A 17292-nucleotide genomic window follows, 5' to 3' on the forward strand; every position below is an offset into this window, starting at 1 on the left:
TTCCAAATAAAAATTCCAAATAATAATAAAACATAATTATGTAATGATGTCTTTCTCCCCTCTGCAATTATAAGACTACTTTTTTTATTTTAGATTACTGAATGCCCTGTAAGTAACGACCAGATATTTCGAACTACTATATGTATTTAAAGAAAATATAAGGGAATATTTTCAATATTTGAACCAAATATTTAATTTCCTTATAATATTTCCTTCTTAATATAACTTAATTTTTTAGATCAACTATTTTATTAAAACAAGAATATTCAATGTATTTAACGTTACTTTCGCTCAATTTTTAAATATTTGTCGTTGTTATCTTACAACGAATGATTTCAAATTTTCACTAAAAGGCAATCTATCTTCTTAAGAACTTACAATGAGAGACACGTATATGCATATATCTCGTGTAAAAGAAAAGAAATTTTAACGATTTCTGTCTACTAAACTTTACTATACTGAGCTTCAGTATAAGAAATAGCATTTCTCTTTCTCTTTCCTGACGCACTAGCTCCGTCACATAATCAAGATGTATCCGTGTCATCCGGAGAAAAAACCTTAGTTCACGCTGTCATAAGGTCGATGAATCCCTCGCCGCACGTATTCCAGTGAAAGTATGTGTCCGCCTACCCCACCCTGAGCACCACAGAACTCGTGCACGTCGCCCGAGGAAGGGGCCAACGCACAGGTATACCCACGTATCTCACGTTGCTAGGTAGACTCGCGGCGCGTAGAACCGAATCACGCCAGTATCTGGACCCAGTGTCGTGGACACTTTCGAATCACGCTGGCCAAAAGTGGAAAGACGCTCATTATGGACGCTCATTAACCCATACTCTATCATAGTCGGTGCGACAACGAGCCACGCGCATTGCAACAACAGTAGCGTCTAGAGAAGACGGGTGATCAATCCCGAATTGGATTAAGATTTGCCTTCTTTCGGCAAATCTCTTAAAGTCCGCAAAGTCAACGCGGAACGAGATTCGGCCAACGAACAGAAGCTGTCGTTTATCTGAAAAATTCATAAAAAGGTATAATATATCGAACGCAGAACTCAATTTGATTTTGTCCTTAATGGGGGTTTTCTGTCTCTTACGATCATCCATCTGAGTAGCAATCCTGGGTCGGGTCGGGTTATCGTTTATCGGCGGTGACATTGGCACGGCGATTGATCAGCACGCGATGCCAATTAAGTGACTTCGCGGCCTCCTTCCTGCCGAGACACCTGCCGTGCTCACTACAGGAGAGAAGGTTCTATCACGAAGGGGTGAATCATAACGATAGATCGAAATGGCGTTCGCGTGGCATCTAATATCAATCGTAAGTGATCGGTCTAACATAATATTAAAAATAATCAATCGCCGATCATAGTAGAATATCTAAGAAGCTGTATTTAAATATGATGTAACGTTCTTTCTATTAATTGTACGTTGTACATCTTTCTAATCGCGATTTCCGCATTGACTCATCTTGATTAATAGCTAACGCATTTTTATCTGTCGATCGAATTACGTGTAGGCTGAATCAGAGCCGATTAATACCGTCGTAAAAAGCACGCGTTTATACCATAGGCATAGTACAGGAAGTATCCTGATAAGCGATCAATTACAAGTCGGTGCAATATTTCACAATAACTGGTCCCACATTATACATTGCGCTTAGTCAACACTAGTGAAGATCTCGTGTTTCATCTATGTGTATTTGATCGTAAATGCAAAATGTGCGTAAACTATATTTTTACATACGTATACAAAGGAAATGAATATTTTTACATATACAAACTTAATAATCGAGAAAGAAATTAAAAAATAGGCACCTTTTAATATTTCAAAGTACGTCTTCTTCTGAATCATATTATTATGATGTCTGTATTGTGATGTCTTGTTTGTACCAACAGTTTTTCTTAATGGTTACCTGGGGTGAACCTTGTACGGAGTACGGATGTCCAGGTCGGCCGCAGTACGAACCCTTCGTACCCGCGCCTCCAGGACTCACCCCCCAATGCGCGCCACCGGGGCAGACCTTCTGCGAAACCCCAGATCATTATCCTCGGTAAGTGCCCTTCGTACTCCTCGTCCCTCTTTTCTCCTAAAAATATCGCTGTCCAGCCGGCGGCGAATGGTAACGCAACAAGTGGAAATCTGCGATGATCCGGTCGACCCATTTTCAATTGTTAATATTCCTTTCGCCGCGTCCACTATGTCCATCTTCCGCCTTCTTCCATGCATACAAATGACCGACGCACACGTTGAGAAAAACTTCTGGAGGGGAAAGTCTGCTAACTCTCTTCTCTTTCTTTGAAGTGAGAATCCGTTTCTCGAAAGCATCGAGTTTTGCCTTAATAGCTTTGCACAACCAATTTTTTATGCTAGACTCTCGCTTAGCATAAAATGATTTTTGTCTTTCGTTTTTGATAAACGTGATCCGAGAGAACTCCATCTTTGCCGCAATGGAATCATAGACACGAAATGTTCGAGCGTTCGTTAGTTACTCTCCGCTTGTGCTGTTCTCCTGCTACACATGCAATTCGACTGTAAGTCGATTTCCTAAATTTTTGCGTGCACTTTCACTCCTATTCTGAAGATGTTAGGGTGAGTTACGTAAAGTGAGCGGCAACTATAATGCAAGAACGTCCATGAGATCGTTGCTCAGCGTACCATGACCATGGCCTTGGCGCGATCATACTTTGTTGAATAATTATTGGGCCGTTATAGTAGTCCTAAATCGAACCTCATCAAAAACGCCGATTTTTTTCTTTCTTCTCCACTAGACAAATTGTTCTTTCGAAACGACTTCAAATATTTCAATAGATAACACTCGTATCTAGCATTCGCGAATCGTACAAGATTGTGGACAAATTTGCAGGAAATAATTAATGAAGCGGACAGTGCACAAATAAAAATCGCGATATTTTAACGTACAAAACAAATTTTTTTTTTTTTAACAATTCAGAAATATTGCTAATACTGTCTCGTGCAATTTCAGAATCTTTCAGCGCCGTATAGTGAAATAAGATAGGGTTTTTTTTTCGACAAGTTGCAATGATCCTACCGCAGCAAGGTGAATAATTTGAATTGGAGAAACTTGGGACTACGACAGCTATCACTTCCAATATACATGCGTAAGAAAGACCTGAGCAACGGTCAATTAGACTGACAATATCAAATTGCTGACTCAAGTCGGCTTAGCTATCGCTCACGGCGCGACGTCGCGCGTGTCATTTCGCCGCAAACAAAACATACTGCATCTCGCCTCACTAATGCTTGCTCAGACCTAACACAGTTGCGCAATGCCCAATTGAGAACGCACCTGCGTAAATAACCTTTTGTCAACCTGGAAGAGAGACGAATCTTGGTCGTTGTCCAGTCGAGAGACAGAATGGGCGGTATCTTTGATATGCGTTGCAGCAAGATCTCTGCTCGCGCGCGAGGCCAAAGGTCGAATGTAATATCCTCGAGAGAATGCATTACCCGTTTTTATCAACGCATTGTATTCTCGGCAGAGGTAACGGTTTCTTTCTTTTTCCTTTTTATTTTTCTTTTCCTTTTTTTTTTTTTTTTAGACAACTCATCAAGTTTCTCGTCGACAAATGCAGCTTCGACTTTAACACCGCGCTGCAAGATGAATCCCGCAATGATTTTAACGCTTACAGGTATATTTTCAGTACAACTGGAATATTGTGATATATATATGTAAAAGAAACTTATACACACAAGAGACTCAGATAAGTACGAATAACTTACTCATTTTTATCATTAGAGACGTTGACATATTATATAATTGAGATGTGTCACAACAAAACATTTTAAGTGTCAAAATTGTAAAAATATATTTTATTGCATGAACTGTAAATATTGTGTTCTATCACATATTTGAAAAGTGCTATAAACGGAGAGTTTACACATATAAACGTTGTATGTCCATTGTGCAATTGGCATTTTTACTTGGACTTACAATGTTTTGACTGACATTTTTATTTGGAAAGTAACGTTTTGATTTGCATTTTTACTTTAACTTACATTTGAATTTTTAACAAATTTAACACGATTTTTTAAAAATTAGAATTAAAAATTTAAATCTTTTGCAGAGACTGATTATTCCTATCTTTAGCTATTACGATAATTTTTGAAGTAGTTTTCAAGAAAATGAGTTTTTTCTTTTACTTGGAAAATTACAAAATGGCATAATATTTTGCTTAGATACGTCTCAATTATTTATTTGAATGTTATTGATGTCTTTGCATATATCCTTTTTATTATCATTTCTAAGTTCTCCACCGGATTATAATCAAGGCTATGATTATCCACGACAAGACGATAGTCAATTATACTCGCAGTCTCCTCTTGGAGGAGAGCCAGCTCCAGTGTATGGACCTCCATCCAATAATAGTCGTTATCATGGGTAAAGTTTATTACATGTTCATATATCAAATTATTTATATTATCTGTACGAGATGAGATGAAATTAGATGAAAAGATACAAATGATACAAGCAAACTAAAATGATATTAATGTACGAAGTTAGAATTTCGATTTGTCGAATTGTAGTTACAAATATTCTGCATCGCCATACTTGCAAAGAAATCCTTTTCTTCCGGAAGTAACGTTGAAGTATCATCACGACATCCAACGACAAATCGAGCGTGCCCATTCGCAAGAATCTATAAACGTATTTGAGTCAAACCAATCGTGGCTGACGAATAGGTACGAAATATCACACGGAGAAGTTAAAAATGATGACTTCTCCTTGCATACGCCTACTATATATACAGTGAGTGCAAAAAATATTCGTACAGATATCTTTTTCAAAAATCTTATTTTTAAAAAGTAAACATCAATTAGCAATTTATTCACAAAAAAATAAAATAATCAGTTCCTTTTCTAAAATTATTTGATCTAAAATGTAATAATTAAAACATGTTATCTTAAAAATAAACGAAAATGAAACATTGTTTGGATGTACAAAAAGTATTCGTACAGTCGAGAAATTTAGTTTTTAAAATCAGGCACATGCAAAGGTCTCTTGTTTATATTAGGACGGAAGTCCCTTTTGGTAACGTAAGCTAAGATAAATAAATTCTATTCTACATTAAAACGAAACGTATTCATTGTATAAAATTATTAATTAGTGTTTATTTTTTTCCAAAAAGATTTTTATAAAAAAGATCAGCTGTACGTATACTCTTTGCACTCACTGTATATATTTATACCTTGTCTTAAATAATAGGTATTCGCGAGGTGACAAGATAGCACCGCGAAGTTACAGCGTAAACCCGTTATTGGGATACGCAAAACTTAAGGGCGACCGAGTAAAAAGGCAGTCGGATTCGGAAATCATCTCTCTGTGTCCCACACGAGCCCAATATATCGCTCCTCGAGCCGCTTTGAACAAAGAGGGTAATTGGATGTATGTTGTTAACATTCCTGGACAAAACAAGTATTCGCAGCTCGTCAGAAGTGAGAAATGTTTGTAAGTATGCTCAGAGAATTAGTGTTTGTGTTGTCTTTTTTGTCTTAACAATGAATCTAACACAGAGGGCCACGATGGATACTTGTAATATTTGTAGAGAAATCACTCTAATTTAATTTGCGTTTTACTTTTAATTTTCACGTTTACTCTAAGTGATATTAATTCTGGAGAGGTCATGTTTTTATGTCACATTAGAACCATCGTATCAGATGATGAACTTAAGAAAGGCCGAGAATGAGAAAATATCAATCCTCTCTTTGTGCTTTTAGGAATGACGTGTGCGACGGTATATGCTCCATTCCGGAGGGGTACAAGAGTAGATGCCAGCAACAATTCGTGCAAAAGAGACTAGTCGCACTCGAGGGAAGCGGAAATCGACTTTACACCGATTTATTCTGGTTTCCACACGGTTGCTCGTGCCAGATCATACCGAATTTCTAAGGATACTGCGACTACGGCGTCGTGCTATAGCGTGAAAGGGTTAATTTCAGGGGGTAAACGCTATTAAATGCGGTCGTGTACGTTAGTCTCTTCACGATTGTAATTTTGCGACATAGAGCGCGCCTGGCAACAGCATTGAAAGTGGATACCGATAATGTAGTGTTCTATGAACGGTGTGTACCCGAGTAAAAGTGTGTATCGCGACACGTATTACCAGCGGTGTAAGACAGAGGCGGATACACGTTGTCAGTTTATCGTTAATTGCAATTGTTAATTGCGAATCACGAACAGCATAATTCTGTTAAATGCGTCAATGAACGCACTCAACGTGTTTCTCTGCGATTGATAGATGGAAAATCTTTCAGCGAGAGATGTCGCTATACCGATATCATTACTCGCATCGTACATTTAAATACTTATATATACGAATCTTTTATATACTTTATTGATTATAGCAAAATCATCTCGAATATTTTTTATTTATGTTTTAGCATCCTCGATCACTGATTCATTAAGCATTCTACAGAGATAGATCGCGAAATTGCGCGCTATTATCACAGATTATTAATTCTACGTATAGTTTTTAATTAATGTTATTTTTTTTGTTTCAACAATATGTGAGAATTTTATTTAGGGGATGTTTCAAAACAAATAGTTGTATGTTAAGATTATTTATACAATATAAGTACTTCAATGAGAAAAGGACGGCGGAAGAAAATCTCGTAATTATATAATATAACAGCAAATCTTTTCTACGTGATATTAATATGCGAATGAATAACGAAGACAATTCATTTACCTTTGTCGTTTATGATTTACCTATGTCGCTGTGTTCAGTAAAAATAATCATTTTACTGTAAATCGTATAAAATGTTCAGTAAAGAAAAAAGGAATTATTGTTTAAAAGATATCTTTGAAATAAATTATTATTTGAAGTTACATAAAATGGATAAATCGATTGTTTGTTATGACGATTTATCGTACTAAATAATTTATCGACTTCTTTGCCTAATGTTGCATGAAACATCGCAATATTAATCATGATACCTTATCAAGATAGATATACTAATGTTCGAAGAATGCAAAGAAAGATTCCAGAGGGTGTAAAATAAAGAATCTCGATTTCGCAACTTGCGTTCAAAAAGGACGAACAAAAAGAGGGATGAAGGCCGAAGGACGGGGGAGAAACTGGAGGTCAGACACGCGCAAGTTTCACGCGGAAATGTTATGGAGAATGTAATACGACCCTTTTCACGCCGTTTTCTGACAATTTTCACGTACCTACGAAATCCTTATCATAACTTTGATACGACGCAGAATGTCACTCGTAACTTTGAATAATAACGACAATGATTATGCTTTTGATGCGTAAATATTTCACGGTATCTCATCCGTTCCGATAGCAGGTTACGAAACGACGCATAAATAGTGATTCTCGTGTATAATTTTTTTATGAAGATACCAAACGTCACGGTGATGAACACGAAAATGCTGAAAAGCGCGTTTTCAAGAGAAAGGAAGAGAGGAAACTATTTAATGCGTCTCGGATTCGCTGTAGATTCCGTTCTGCATGGAGAAACGCACCCACTCGCTCGCACCTGCTCAAGAGTTGCCACCCCGGATCCCCCTCGGCACCCCTTCGCGTCCAGCGAAACGAGGGGTGAATTGTAGGTGTACGTACGTACGTACGTACATAAATGCAATGGGTTGCACCTACACGCGGTGCGCCTATACGCGTGCACTTGTATCTTACGCGTTTCCCTCCACTCGTGCGTGACAGAAGTGTCTGTACACATGAGGTGGATGGTAGGCTACTTGAAGGGTTTCCGTTTATATGCACGCGCGCGTAAGCGTGTGTGAGCCAACGACGGACGTAAGGGGCCTTCCGCAGAGAAGCGAGGTCGTCCTGCGATAGCGTACAGTATATATGGAGCGAAGGATAATGTATTAATTAAAAGAAATCTTACTTGCGAGAAATTTTCAAACTGTTATAAATACTTTATCATTTATCTCAAGTGTAATATTTCACGTTTGATTCATCAATTTATCTCACGTGCTATATCTCGCGTTTGACTCTATGATTCACTAGTCCATAATTTTATAATCGGAAACCAATTGTAAAAGTATTATGATTTTTTTTTTTTTTTTAAGGTAGAATATTTTTTCGTACTCGCTGTGCGTAGATAAACGCCAAATGGTACCGCGATAATTTACAGCGGTTTGCCTCGCATCTGGAGCCTCGGCGAGATTAAATCGAGATTCCGAGTCGATTCACGGCGTCCAGATGTCACGTTTCAGGAAGAGGAAGCCCACCTTTGATCCCTACCAAGTCGCAAGATGACGAGCGAAGCACATGGACCGCGCAAATGATGTGGACTCGTTTAAAAAAATGCTCCGAATACGTAATCAGAGAAAAGCTGCTGTGTCATATATATATATATATATATATATATATATATATATATATATTAGGTGTTGGAATTAATTCGTAGCGTTTTTAATGAAAGAATGTTATTTATTTCACATGAGCATTAAAAAATACATTAATGAAAGTACTTCCCATCACTTGTAAAACGCTACGAATTAATTCCAACACCTAATATATACATACATGTGTATGTATGTGTCATTAATTCGACGAGAGACATAATTAATTCCGATTTCGACGTGCAAAACCATACACATCTTGTATCAAATCACATGTCTGACCCATTTCCGCTTCCGTGCCATTTCCTGAGCGCGCAATCGGATAGGTCAAGTTTGTCGACGGCAGTCAGTCCTACGGCGGTTGCGCCAACACAATAACAATTTCACGAAACCGCTAGATTAATTAGATGTTGTCGTTTAATCGCTCGATTCGATTGATTGTCAATTGAAAATATCATCACGTGAAGACGGAGAGATCGAGATTTTTCTGCGCGTAAAAAGGACTGCGTAAGGTCAGCGCTGACGGCACAGACTTTACCTATGATATTTTTTTTCCCCGAGCGAAACTTACATAAAAAAGCGACCTTGGGTACTTAGCAACAATTTTTTTAATGTGACGTAAGTTCATCGGTGGCGTTTAATGCACCGTGCACGCGCGAACGCTCTGCGTCATCGAATACCATGACATTATTTACTGAAAGCGAAACTGCATAACAGGACGCATCCGAGCGATCGCGCTTCAATTGCGTTCGAGAAAATATTTCACTGGGTTCGTCCGAGTAGAAATTTTGCGAGCTCGAAAACAGCGATGCAGAGATTTTTTTTTTTTTTTTAAAGAGAGATATAGGCTTTGTTTCCGTTTCCGCGACGAGGGCAGAACAACGGCCGGAGGGGTCGAAACTTTTTTTTTTTCTTCTCGAGATTCTTGCCACCCCCGACAGGGAGTTTTACAGTAATCTCCGTGCCAAAAGTCTATGGTGTTTCATCTCGCTTCAAGCATCCGTGTTCCCCTTTCCTCTTTTTCTCTCGCGTTACACCAAGCTGGTCGACCGGCAGCTTCGAGCGCCGCGCCGGGATAAAGTCACGAGCAGTAATTATGAACGATAGCAGGGGAAAGAGAGAGGATATAATTGTGATTGATGGAAGAGAAGGGAGGAGCAGGGGGTGACTTCCTTTTAATCTCGAAGCTAACCCTTTCGTCCATCTATTGCCGCTTCTGCCCGGCCGACATCGCGCGACGCGATTTTATTACCTCCAAGTGTATCTTTGTGGAGAAAAACTGGGATATCTTGTGCATCTTGTTCCGCTCAAAGTCAGAACTGAAACTGTTAGAGACTATATTTTGTGATAACGCTATATGCACGCGGTTGAAAAATAATTAAATTTATGTTTATGTCATTATCTTATAGTTGTTATGAAGAAGGAGATAAATATGAAATAAATCTTGAAATTAATAGTTTACATCAATTCTACTTGAAACAGATCACCCGCATGTAAAAAGCGGAATACAGACTGCATACAAAATGTCATACCATTTAACCAATTTTCCAAACTTTGTTAATTAATTCTATCAGTCCTGTATCAATTTTAATACAAATAAATATGTTAAATAGAGCAAATATGGGTATGACGTATTTGCTTTATTTCGTGCGTATTATCCTGTACTAAAAATCTAGAGAGTAAAGGCAAAACGATTGAACTGAGAATGTCAAAGTATAACGTGTGTTTGATTAAAGACTAGGGAAACGAAAGACGTAGAAGGGAGCTGAATTAATAATCATCGTTGTATATAGGCGAGAATAATAACAGTTCATAGCTTAAACGACGCGTTCTAGATCGTCGTTGTAAAACACAAAACGAAGAAAAGCCTGGCAAAGAGCGAGGAAGCCCAGCGTGTCCGCTTCGTACGCGCATTATCCCCGATGCCTGCCTCTTCGCGTGCGTGCGTGCGTGCGTGCGTGCGTGCGTGCGTGCGTGCGTGCGTGCGTGCTACATGCGTTCGTGCATGCATGCGCACATGCTGCGTTCGGACGTGTGTATGTGCGTGCGTATTCTCCTCTCCTCTCTCCGTCGCGTCTCTACGCACTCGACTCCACGCACCGCCGAGCGAGCGAGCGAGCGGGAGTCTGCGATCAATGCGTGGCACTGCCACTGGTCGTCATGGCAACGTAGCGCGCCACGCACAACGAGCGAACGATCCGCGTCGATCGTGCGTAAGTGCGTGCTCTGGGTGCGCGCGCGCGCGAACTCGCACACGCACGCACATACGCATGCATCATCTCACTTACACTCTCATGCACAGCGGCCTCCTGCGACGTGCTGCGACCGAAACTCGCGAAAGACCGCGTGCAGAGGACGATTGATATACTCGCAAACTTCACAACGGTATTAATATCAGCACGTGAAACGTATACTAGTTTACGTGATGTGCGTTTGTTTTATCAGCCTTTGTTGATTGTAATTGTAATTTGGATGATAGAGTTATTTTAAGAATACGTAATTTATCTAGGCAAAGCTACAAAATCGAATTTTTATTGCTATTATAGTATACTTTGCAGCATCTCTTACGCAGACCATCTTCATTAACATTTTTTTTTTTTAGAAAACAACGCAGCGCTGAATTTCTTCTTATCAAATATAAAAACGAAAATTAGAATTCTTGATTCTGGGAGATATTGGAAGGCTCGCACGCGGCAAAAGTTGCTCCGAAATTAGCCGTTAACGACATGGCTCTTTTTCTAGATTTTCTAGTCTACCGTGTCGACAGCTGTCCCAAATTTCCTGTTGAGTTTTTGTCAACTTACTTGAGTACTTTTCTTCCTAATTTATGTTGTTATGAAGCGTCTCGTTTCGCAATGCGCAAGCGTGGATTACAATTATTTGCGTAACGTATTGAAATCTTCCGATAGTTATGAATAGCTATGTAAATAAGCATTAATTTAATAGTAGTTAAATTTATTTACTTGCACTCTTCGCAACATTATTGTTATCAAGAGTTGATTGATGGCATAGAATATATGTGGACTTGAAAAAATTCGGGTAGAGAGAGAAGCAATAATTCAAAAGGACAATGCACAGAAATTGTCCTGATGTTTCGCAGCCGCAACGTAGGAACGACTATGTCAGGTCGCGACAGATGTTTCTAACGAGCCTCTGTGAGAGAAAGTATCGATCGTGATATCGCTACGATTCGTCCGTCATAATGAAGATAAGTCTTAACGACTTTGCTATGAGGAAATAATCGTACATTGTGTATGACACATTGTAATTGCATTCTGCATTAATATTTTTTATATTTTAGTAACATTTGCAAATATATATTTCTAATTAGAATCGATACATTATATTGTATTTAGAAATTTAGTTCTTAATATTCGAATCTACTTAAAAAAAAGTTTGCATGTGTATGTGTACTAATATTTTTTGGATATTTTTGAAAATAGAAAAAGAGGGAAAAGATGCACAGTATATCACTGTTTCATATTTCTCTTTAAATGTTGCGGTTATTATCCTATTGCAGAAGAGCACGAAAAAGAGCATTTAAACCCTTTCAGTTAGGGTGATTTAGTGGCAGGCCACTACATCGATGATGGCATGCGTTGGATAGAAAGAGAGGGAGGGGGAGGGGGTTGATGACCCCCAATTCGCTTGAACACCTAGAGCAACCCCTCGCATCCTCGCACTAGGGTTCTTCGATAAATTCACCGATTTTCGGTCTGTATCGCCACTATCACGGACGTAAGGTGTTTTTCAAGTCACAAAGAATACAAATTTCGAGTCAATTTCTTAAATTATTATCTTATTTATTTATATTTATATTTAACACATCAAATTATCTTCGTAGCATTACGTAAATGCATTTTTTCGATATGCCTCGAGAATTAAAATGATACAAATTATACGAAGAAGAAATTTCACAACGCTAACGGGAAAGAGAAAAGATATCAAGCCGTGAGAATAAATTTCCTAAAGAATCTCTCTCTTTCTCTCTCTTCCGCGGTCCAGGTGATCCTCGCAACATCAGAGGGCAAAGGCCGAAGGGATTTTATACAGCAAGAGACGGGAATACGAGGGACGATTTTTCATTTTTCGTTGCCCACGAAATATCGACAATGGACGCGTGTCACGACGTTGCAGCTGCTTTCACCGCTGTATTTGACGCAATACAGCACACATGGCGCAAGATCGTCTCGTAAGACCGAAATGCACGAATGACCGAACTTTCATTGATTGATTCTGCTTCATCAATGCGTAAATACGTTAGATTGATAAATATTTCATAAGATCCACTATCAAATGGCATGCATCATCAAATGATTGTTGATATACACGTGTATTTCTTCCCTATAGATTTTAAGATCTGAAATATGCCAAAAATTTGAACGCTTTTAATAATAAAATCTTGATAAAAAGTAAAACAATTGTATATATCAAATTGTATATATTAAACAAAGCATCTTGTATGATCGTGATGTGAATATACAACCAGGAAATAAAAGCCTTTAAACGATCAAGCTGGATTTTTAATGTAAATATTTCGGTGTGAATTTTATATACATATTTAATCTTGTAAACTGCACTGAAAAAATCCATGTACTTGTTGAATGAAAATTACTTATTTATGATCAAAAAATTCTTTAATTATGATTGAAAATTTTTTTCTAGATTTTTTTTTAATGAAAATATATATTTTAATAGTAAAAACATATGTGAGAGTACTATTTTTAATATAATTTGTCGTTTTAAATTTACGCGGTATTTTTACAACGTATATACGGAAAAAAAAGTTTCATTCGAAATTAGAGAAGAAATAAAATTTTATTATTGCAGCCAACCAGAACCTGTGTAACTCGGCGCGCCGAAAAAGCAATGATCGAGTTCAAGTCGTCTAAGGCATTCATAGTTAGTTCTTATATTCAAAATCATCCTAATCCTCAATCTTGAGATGTTATGAAACAATAAGAGAGTCGCATTAGCGTCTTAAGACAATCTTGAAATAAGAACCAACTATTATATGAATACTGACCTAGGTCTTCTCGCCGAGGAATTAAGTTAATTAATTACAATTTCACGTGTTATTAAAATAAGCAATTGGAGCAACAGATTTGTCGTTCTTATTCCAACAGCTGAAATTTTGTAGTTTGAACAGTTTCAACTACAAGCATCAAATGCTCAAATGCTGTTGATAATGCTATCACACTATCTCGATCATATTGACTAGCTTTGATCTCAATTTATATAACCTAATTCATTTTTTTTCTTTGTTGCTGATCCCAATAAAGGATTTGATGCAGTCAGAATAACCTAATAATTGTTTAATTTAGCATGTTAATGCTGCAAGTGACACGTGAAAAATACAAACTATATCAAATCTCGCTCAAATGTCAAATTTAACGCTTTCTTGTCCTGTTAAATTTTGGAACGCATCCTTGAGTGACACATGAAAATACAGCTTTAAACATGGTTGATTGGACTCACAGAACCATAACACAGTATAACCATCTCAGCGACACTGAACTTTTTTAGTGATCTGTAATTTTTAGTGTGGTTGTGTCAGTTTGTACACTTACGGCAGATGTATTAGGGACTTAATAGAAATTCAAATTTAAGAACCTATCCTATCATAACTCTATTGTGTATCACTTCACAACATGGCGGCGAGTCATGTGACCTAAGACACCTACATCAAAGATGCCGACGCTGGGTATAACTATAATGTGACCATAATCTAAAGCTGTATGTGCTAGAACTCGATTCGAATTCTCGGACCGAGAAATGTGTAGCCAATCAACTACACATTTCATAAATCCAAGAATTCGGACAGAGTTCTAGCACTATGGACACATAAATGGGCGCACGACTCTTATTCCTATAACTATACTATTGCACATGAATTTCAATTTTCCACGCAAAGTATTGTAAGATCTACCTGTATAAAAAAATCACCTATAAAAAATCTGCCCTTGACAGAGAGGGGTGGAAGTTGCTCCGCGTGGAAAGTAGAAACCCATGTGCAACAAAATAATTATAGACTTCGTTTCGCCTGTGTGTTAGATTTCCTAATCTCTATAGTCGTCAACGCTACATTTACGAGGGCAAAGTGAAAAGTAATCGACCTCAACATGAAACATGAACATGAACGCAGTTTTCAATTAAGTACCAAGTGTTATATATCAAATTACTCGCATTGAAAATATCTATAATTTCTCCTTTGATCACTTTGCTAAACAATTCACAGCTAAAAAGTTATAGCCAAAAAACCATAAGAAGAAAAAAAGCAAAAAACGAAAATTTAAGAAAAAAAGTACTTGTTGTTGAAGATGCCGCCATCGAAGTCAAAGTTTTCGGTATATATTCAAGTGTTATATATCATATTGCTCACATTAAAGGCGGCTACAATTTCTGCCTTGACCATTTTTCTCTACAGGTTAGCATAGGCTCGATAGGCTTATAAGTTGCTGCGGCAGATTTGAAAAAAAGCGCTAACATATTTTTGACTCTAACTTTTTAGTTATGAATTGTTCAGAAAAGTGGTCAAAGTATAAATTATAGATATTTTTAATACGAGTAATTTGATATATAACACTTGATACTTAACTAAAAACTTTGTACATAGTTCATGTTTTCGCTCAAATTCGACCTAAGTTATTTAGGCTTCATGCTGTAAACACTTGATAGATAACTCGGTCTAGCTTTAGGTCAGGTTTCGTTTTTTAGCGGCCTAATCTAAAATATATCGTCTGCTTTCTCGGTGTAAACACATGAGATTTGTACAAAACATGAGATGATTAAGTAATTCGGACCAGCGACTAATGACCCCATCAATTTTTAAGTCTGTTTTGGTATAAATGGTTGATAACTAGACCTTTGGATCATGATATAGGTCGGGTCGCTATCAAATTGCTGGGTGTAAACGAAGTCAATATCTCGGTTTGCAAGACAGAGCGACACTTGTTTGCCCACTTTTCAGATTATCGTTCATTTCGTGCAAAAATACGTTGAATCCCAGCAAATGAGAATGAATTGAAATGAATTGAAATGGATTCAAATTTTCAGAAATATTGATTCACAAATGTTAAAATGAATGCTTTTTAATCCTGAATGCATTTTTATTCATTTATAAGAATTGCATGGAGCATATCTTTTTCAATCTAAAAATAATACTGGCTCTTTCTGTGCACAACACACACAATACTATTTAATTCAAAATTTTGAATAGGAAATATAGTTTTTCAATTCAATTGCATTCAATTAAATTTAATTGAATCCAATTGAATTCAATTAAATTCAAAAAAAAAGTTGACTATTTTTTTTTAAATATGCATTCGGATAGAAAAAAATTTTAATCCATTTTAATCCATTCTCGTTTGCTGGGATGAGCTTAATTTTTTTGAAATCGATGATGAGCCCGTCTCCCTCACAATTACCAACAAAAGTACGTATTTTCATAATTTTGAACTATGATGTATTCATATTAATATAGCTTACAAATTAGCTATGTTGAAATTTTTTTTTAATTAAAGTGAATTTAAACGAGACTTCTTATTCATAATTTTGAACTGGGATATATTTATGGCTAATTTGATTACAATATAAGTATTTTTCAACTCAAATAGAAATATGAAATGTTTTATTCATCATGTTGAATTTAGATAATTTATGTTCCTATTATTATTTTTTGATTGAAATGAATTAAAATACGAAAGAGCTATTCATCATCGTCGAAATCCGATGAATTCACGGAATCAAATGGATTAAAAAAATCAGAAGCGCGAATTTGGAAATGTCGAAATGAATTTATTTCTTTCCATTTCAATTTATTTTCGTTTACTGGAAACTGCTTTGCCGGTTTGAATTCGCCTTTTATATTTTATATATATATATATAATATATATAAAATTTCATGTTCAATAGAATCCTGAAAATACATATCATATGTAAAAATTAATATAATCTGTAATATAATTATAGATTATATTAATATAATTTTCCACGTAAGTTGCAATATTACATGATTATGCTAGGTCGAAAGAAAATCCAGCATAATCATGTAATTTTACATAAATATTTTTTTCAGTGTACGTGTCCAATTTAATTTTCAGTCTTAAAATGTAATTTTTACAAAATTATACTAAAAAAAAATATTTACATGATTATGCTAGATTTTTTCCGCTCTAACATAATATCACGTAATATTGCAAACCACATGGAAGATTAATTTCATTACAGATTAATTTCATATGCAATATGTATTTTCGGGACTCTTCATCAAACATGGAATTTTACATATTTAATAAAACACAAAACGTAAAATGTGGCGACCCAACTTAGCCACTTTGCCGACTTAAACTCAATTGATTTTTTAACGTCCAACGCCTCGAGTATACAGATTCTGACTACACTACAATAATTCACAATAAATGTAAAATCACACAATTACAATTAAATGTAAAATTTTATTTTCTGTAATTTCGCATGAAATTGTTTCTTTTTGTTTCTTACGTTCTAAATAATACTGCTTAAATTTAAAACTACAAGTTATTTTTGCATAAAAATTGTACTTTCATGAATGTTTTAATTAATATGTATTTTTACTTTAAACAATCTGAAAAAAAATTCCAATCATAATTAGATAATTTTCCGATCATAAACAAGTAATTTTCATATAAAAAGTATATGGATTTCACTTATGCGATTACTTAAGCACTAAAAAACTTCGTTTAAAGCTTTAATTTTCTACTGATTTTATATTTGGAATCTTATATACAGTTAATAAAATATTTTTATAATTCTGTACACGGAGAAAAATTTGGTTGAATTAATTTGAATAGTAGTGGAAAATAAGCTATCTATAATTAAATTTATTATCTCTGACATCAGAAAGAATACGGGTTATAACTGATCCGGGTCATAAATGACTCCTACTGTCATAACTGATCATCGAATTAATTTTAA

At 36.2% G+C, this 17292-nt stretch overlaps 1 protein-coding gene across 2 annotated transcripts; it reads left to right on the plus strand.

Moving 5' to 3' along the window:
- Positions 1-376: 376 nt before the first annotated feature.
- spz5 (spatzle 5 Toll-1 receptor) lies at positions 377-6856 on the plus strand. 2 transcript variants are annotated; one of them, XM_011055734.2, is made up of 8 exons: positions 377-1031; positions 1115-1320; positions 1898-2052; positions 3563-3652; positions 4270-4401; positions 4548-4703; positions 5227-5469; positions 5739-6856. In XM_011055734.2, exons 2-8 carry the CDS (start codon positions 1291-1293, stop codon positions 5908-5910), a joined length of 978 nt encoding a protein of 325 aa, XP_011054036.1. In that variant the 5' UTR covers positions 377-1031; positions 1115-1290; the 3' UTR covers positions 5911-6856. The 2 variants fall into 2 exon arrangements, with proteins under 2 accessions (XP_011054036.1, XP_087267061.1); XM_087410935.1 differs by lacking the exon at positions 377-1031 and having other exon boundaries at positions 1052-1320.
- Positions 6857-17292: the final 10436 nt, after the last annotated feature.

This window comes from Acromyrmex echinatior, chromosome 11 (assembly GCF_024713525.1).
Source record: "Acromyrmex echinatior isolate Ae372 chromosome 11, ASM2471352v2, whole genome shotgun sequence".
Lineage (NCBI taxonomy): Eukaryota > Metazoa > Arthropoda > Insecta > Hymenoptera > Formicidae > Acromyrmex > Acromyrmex echinatior.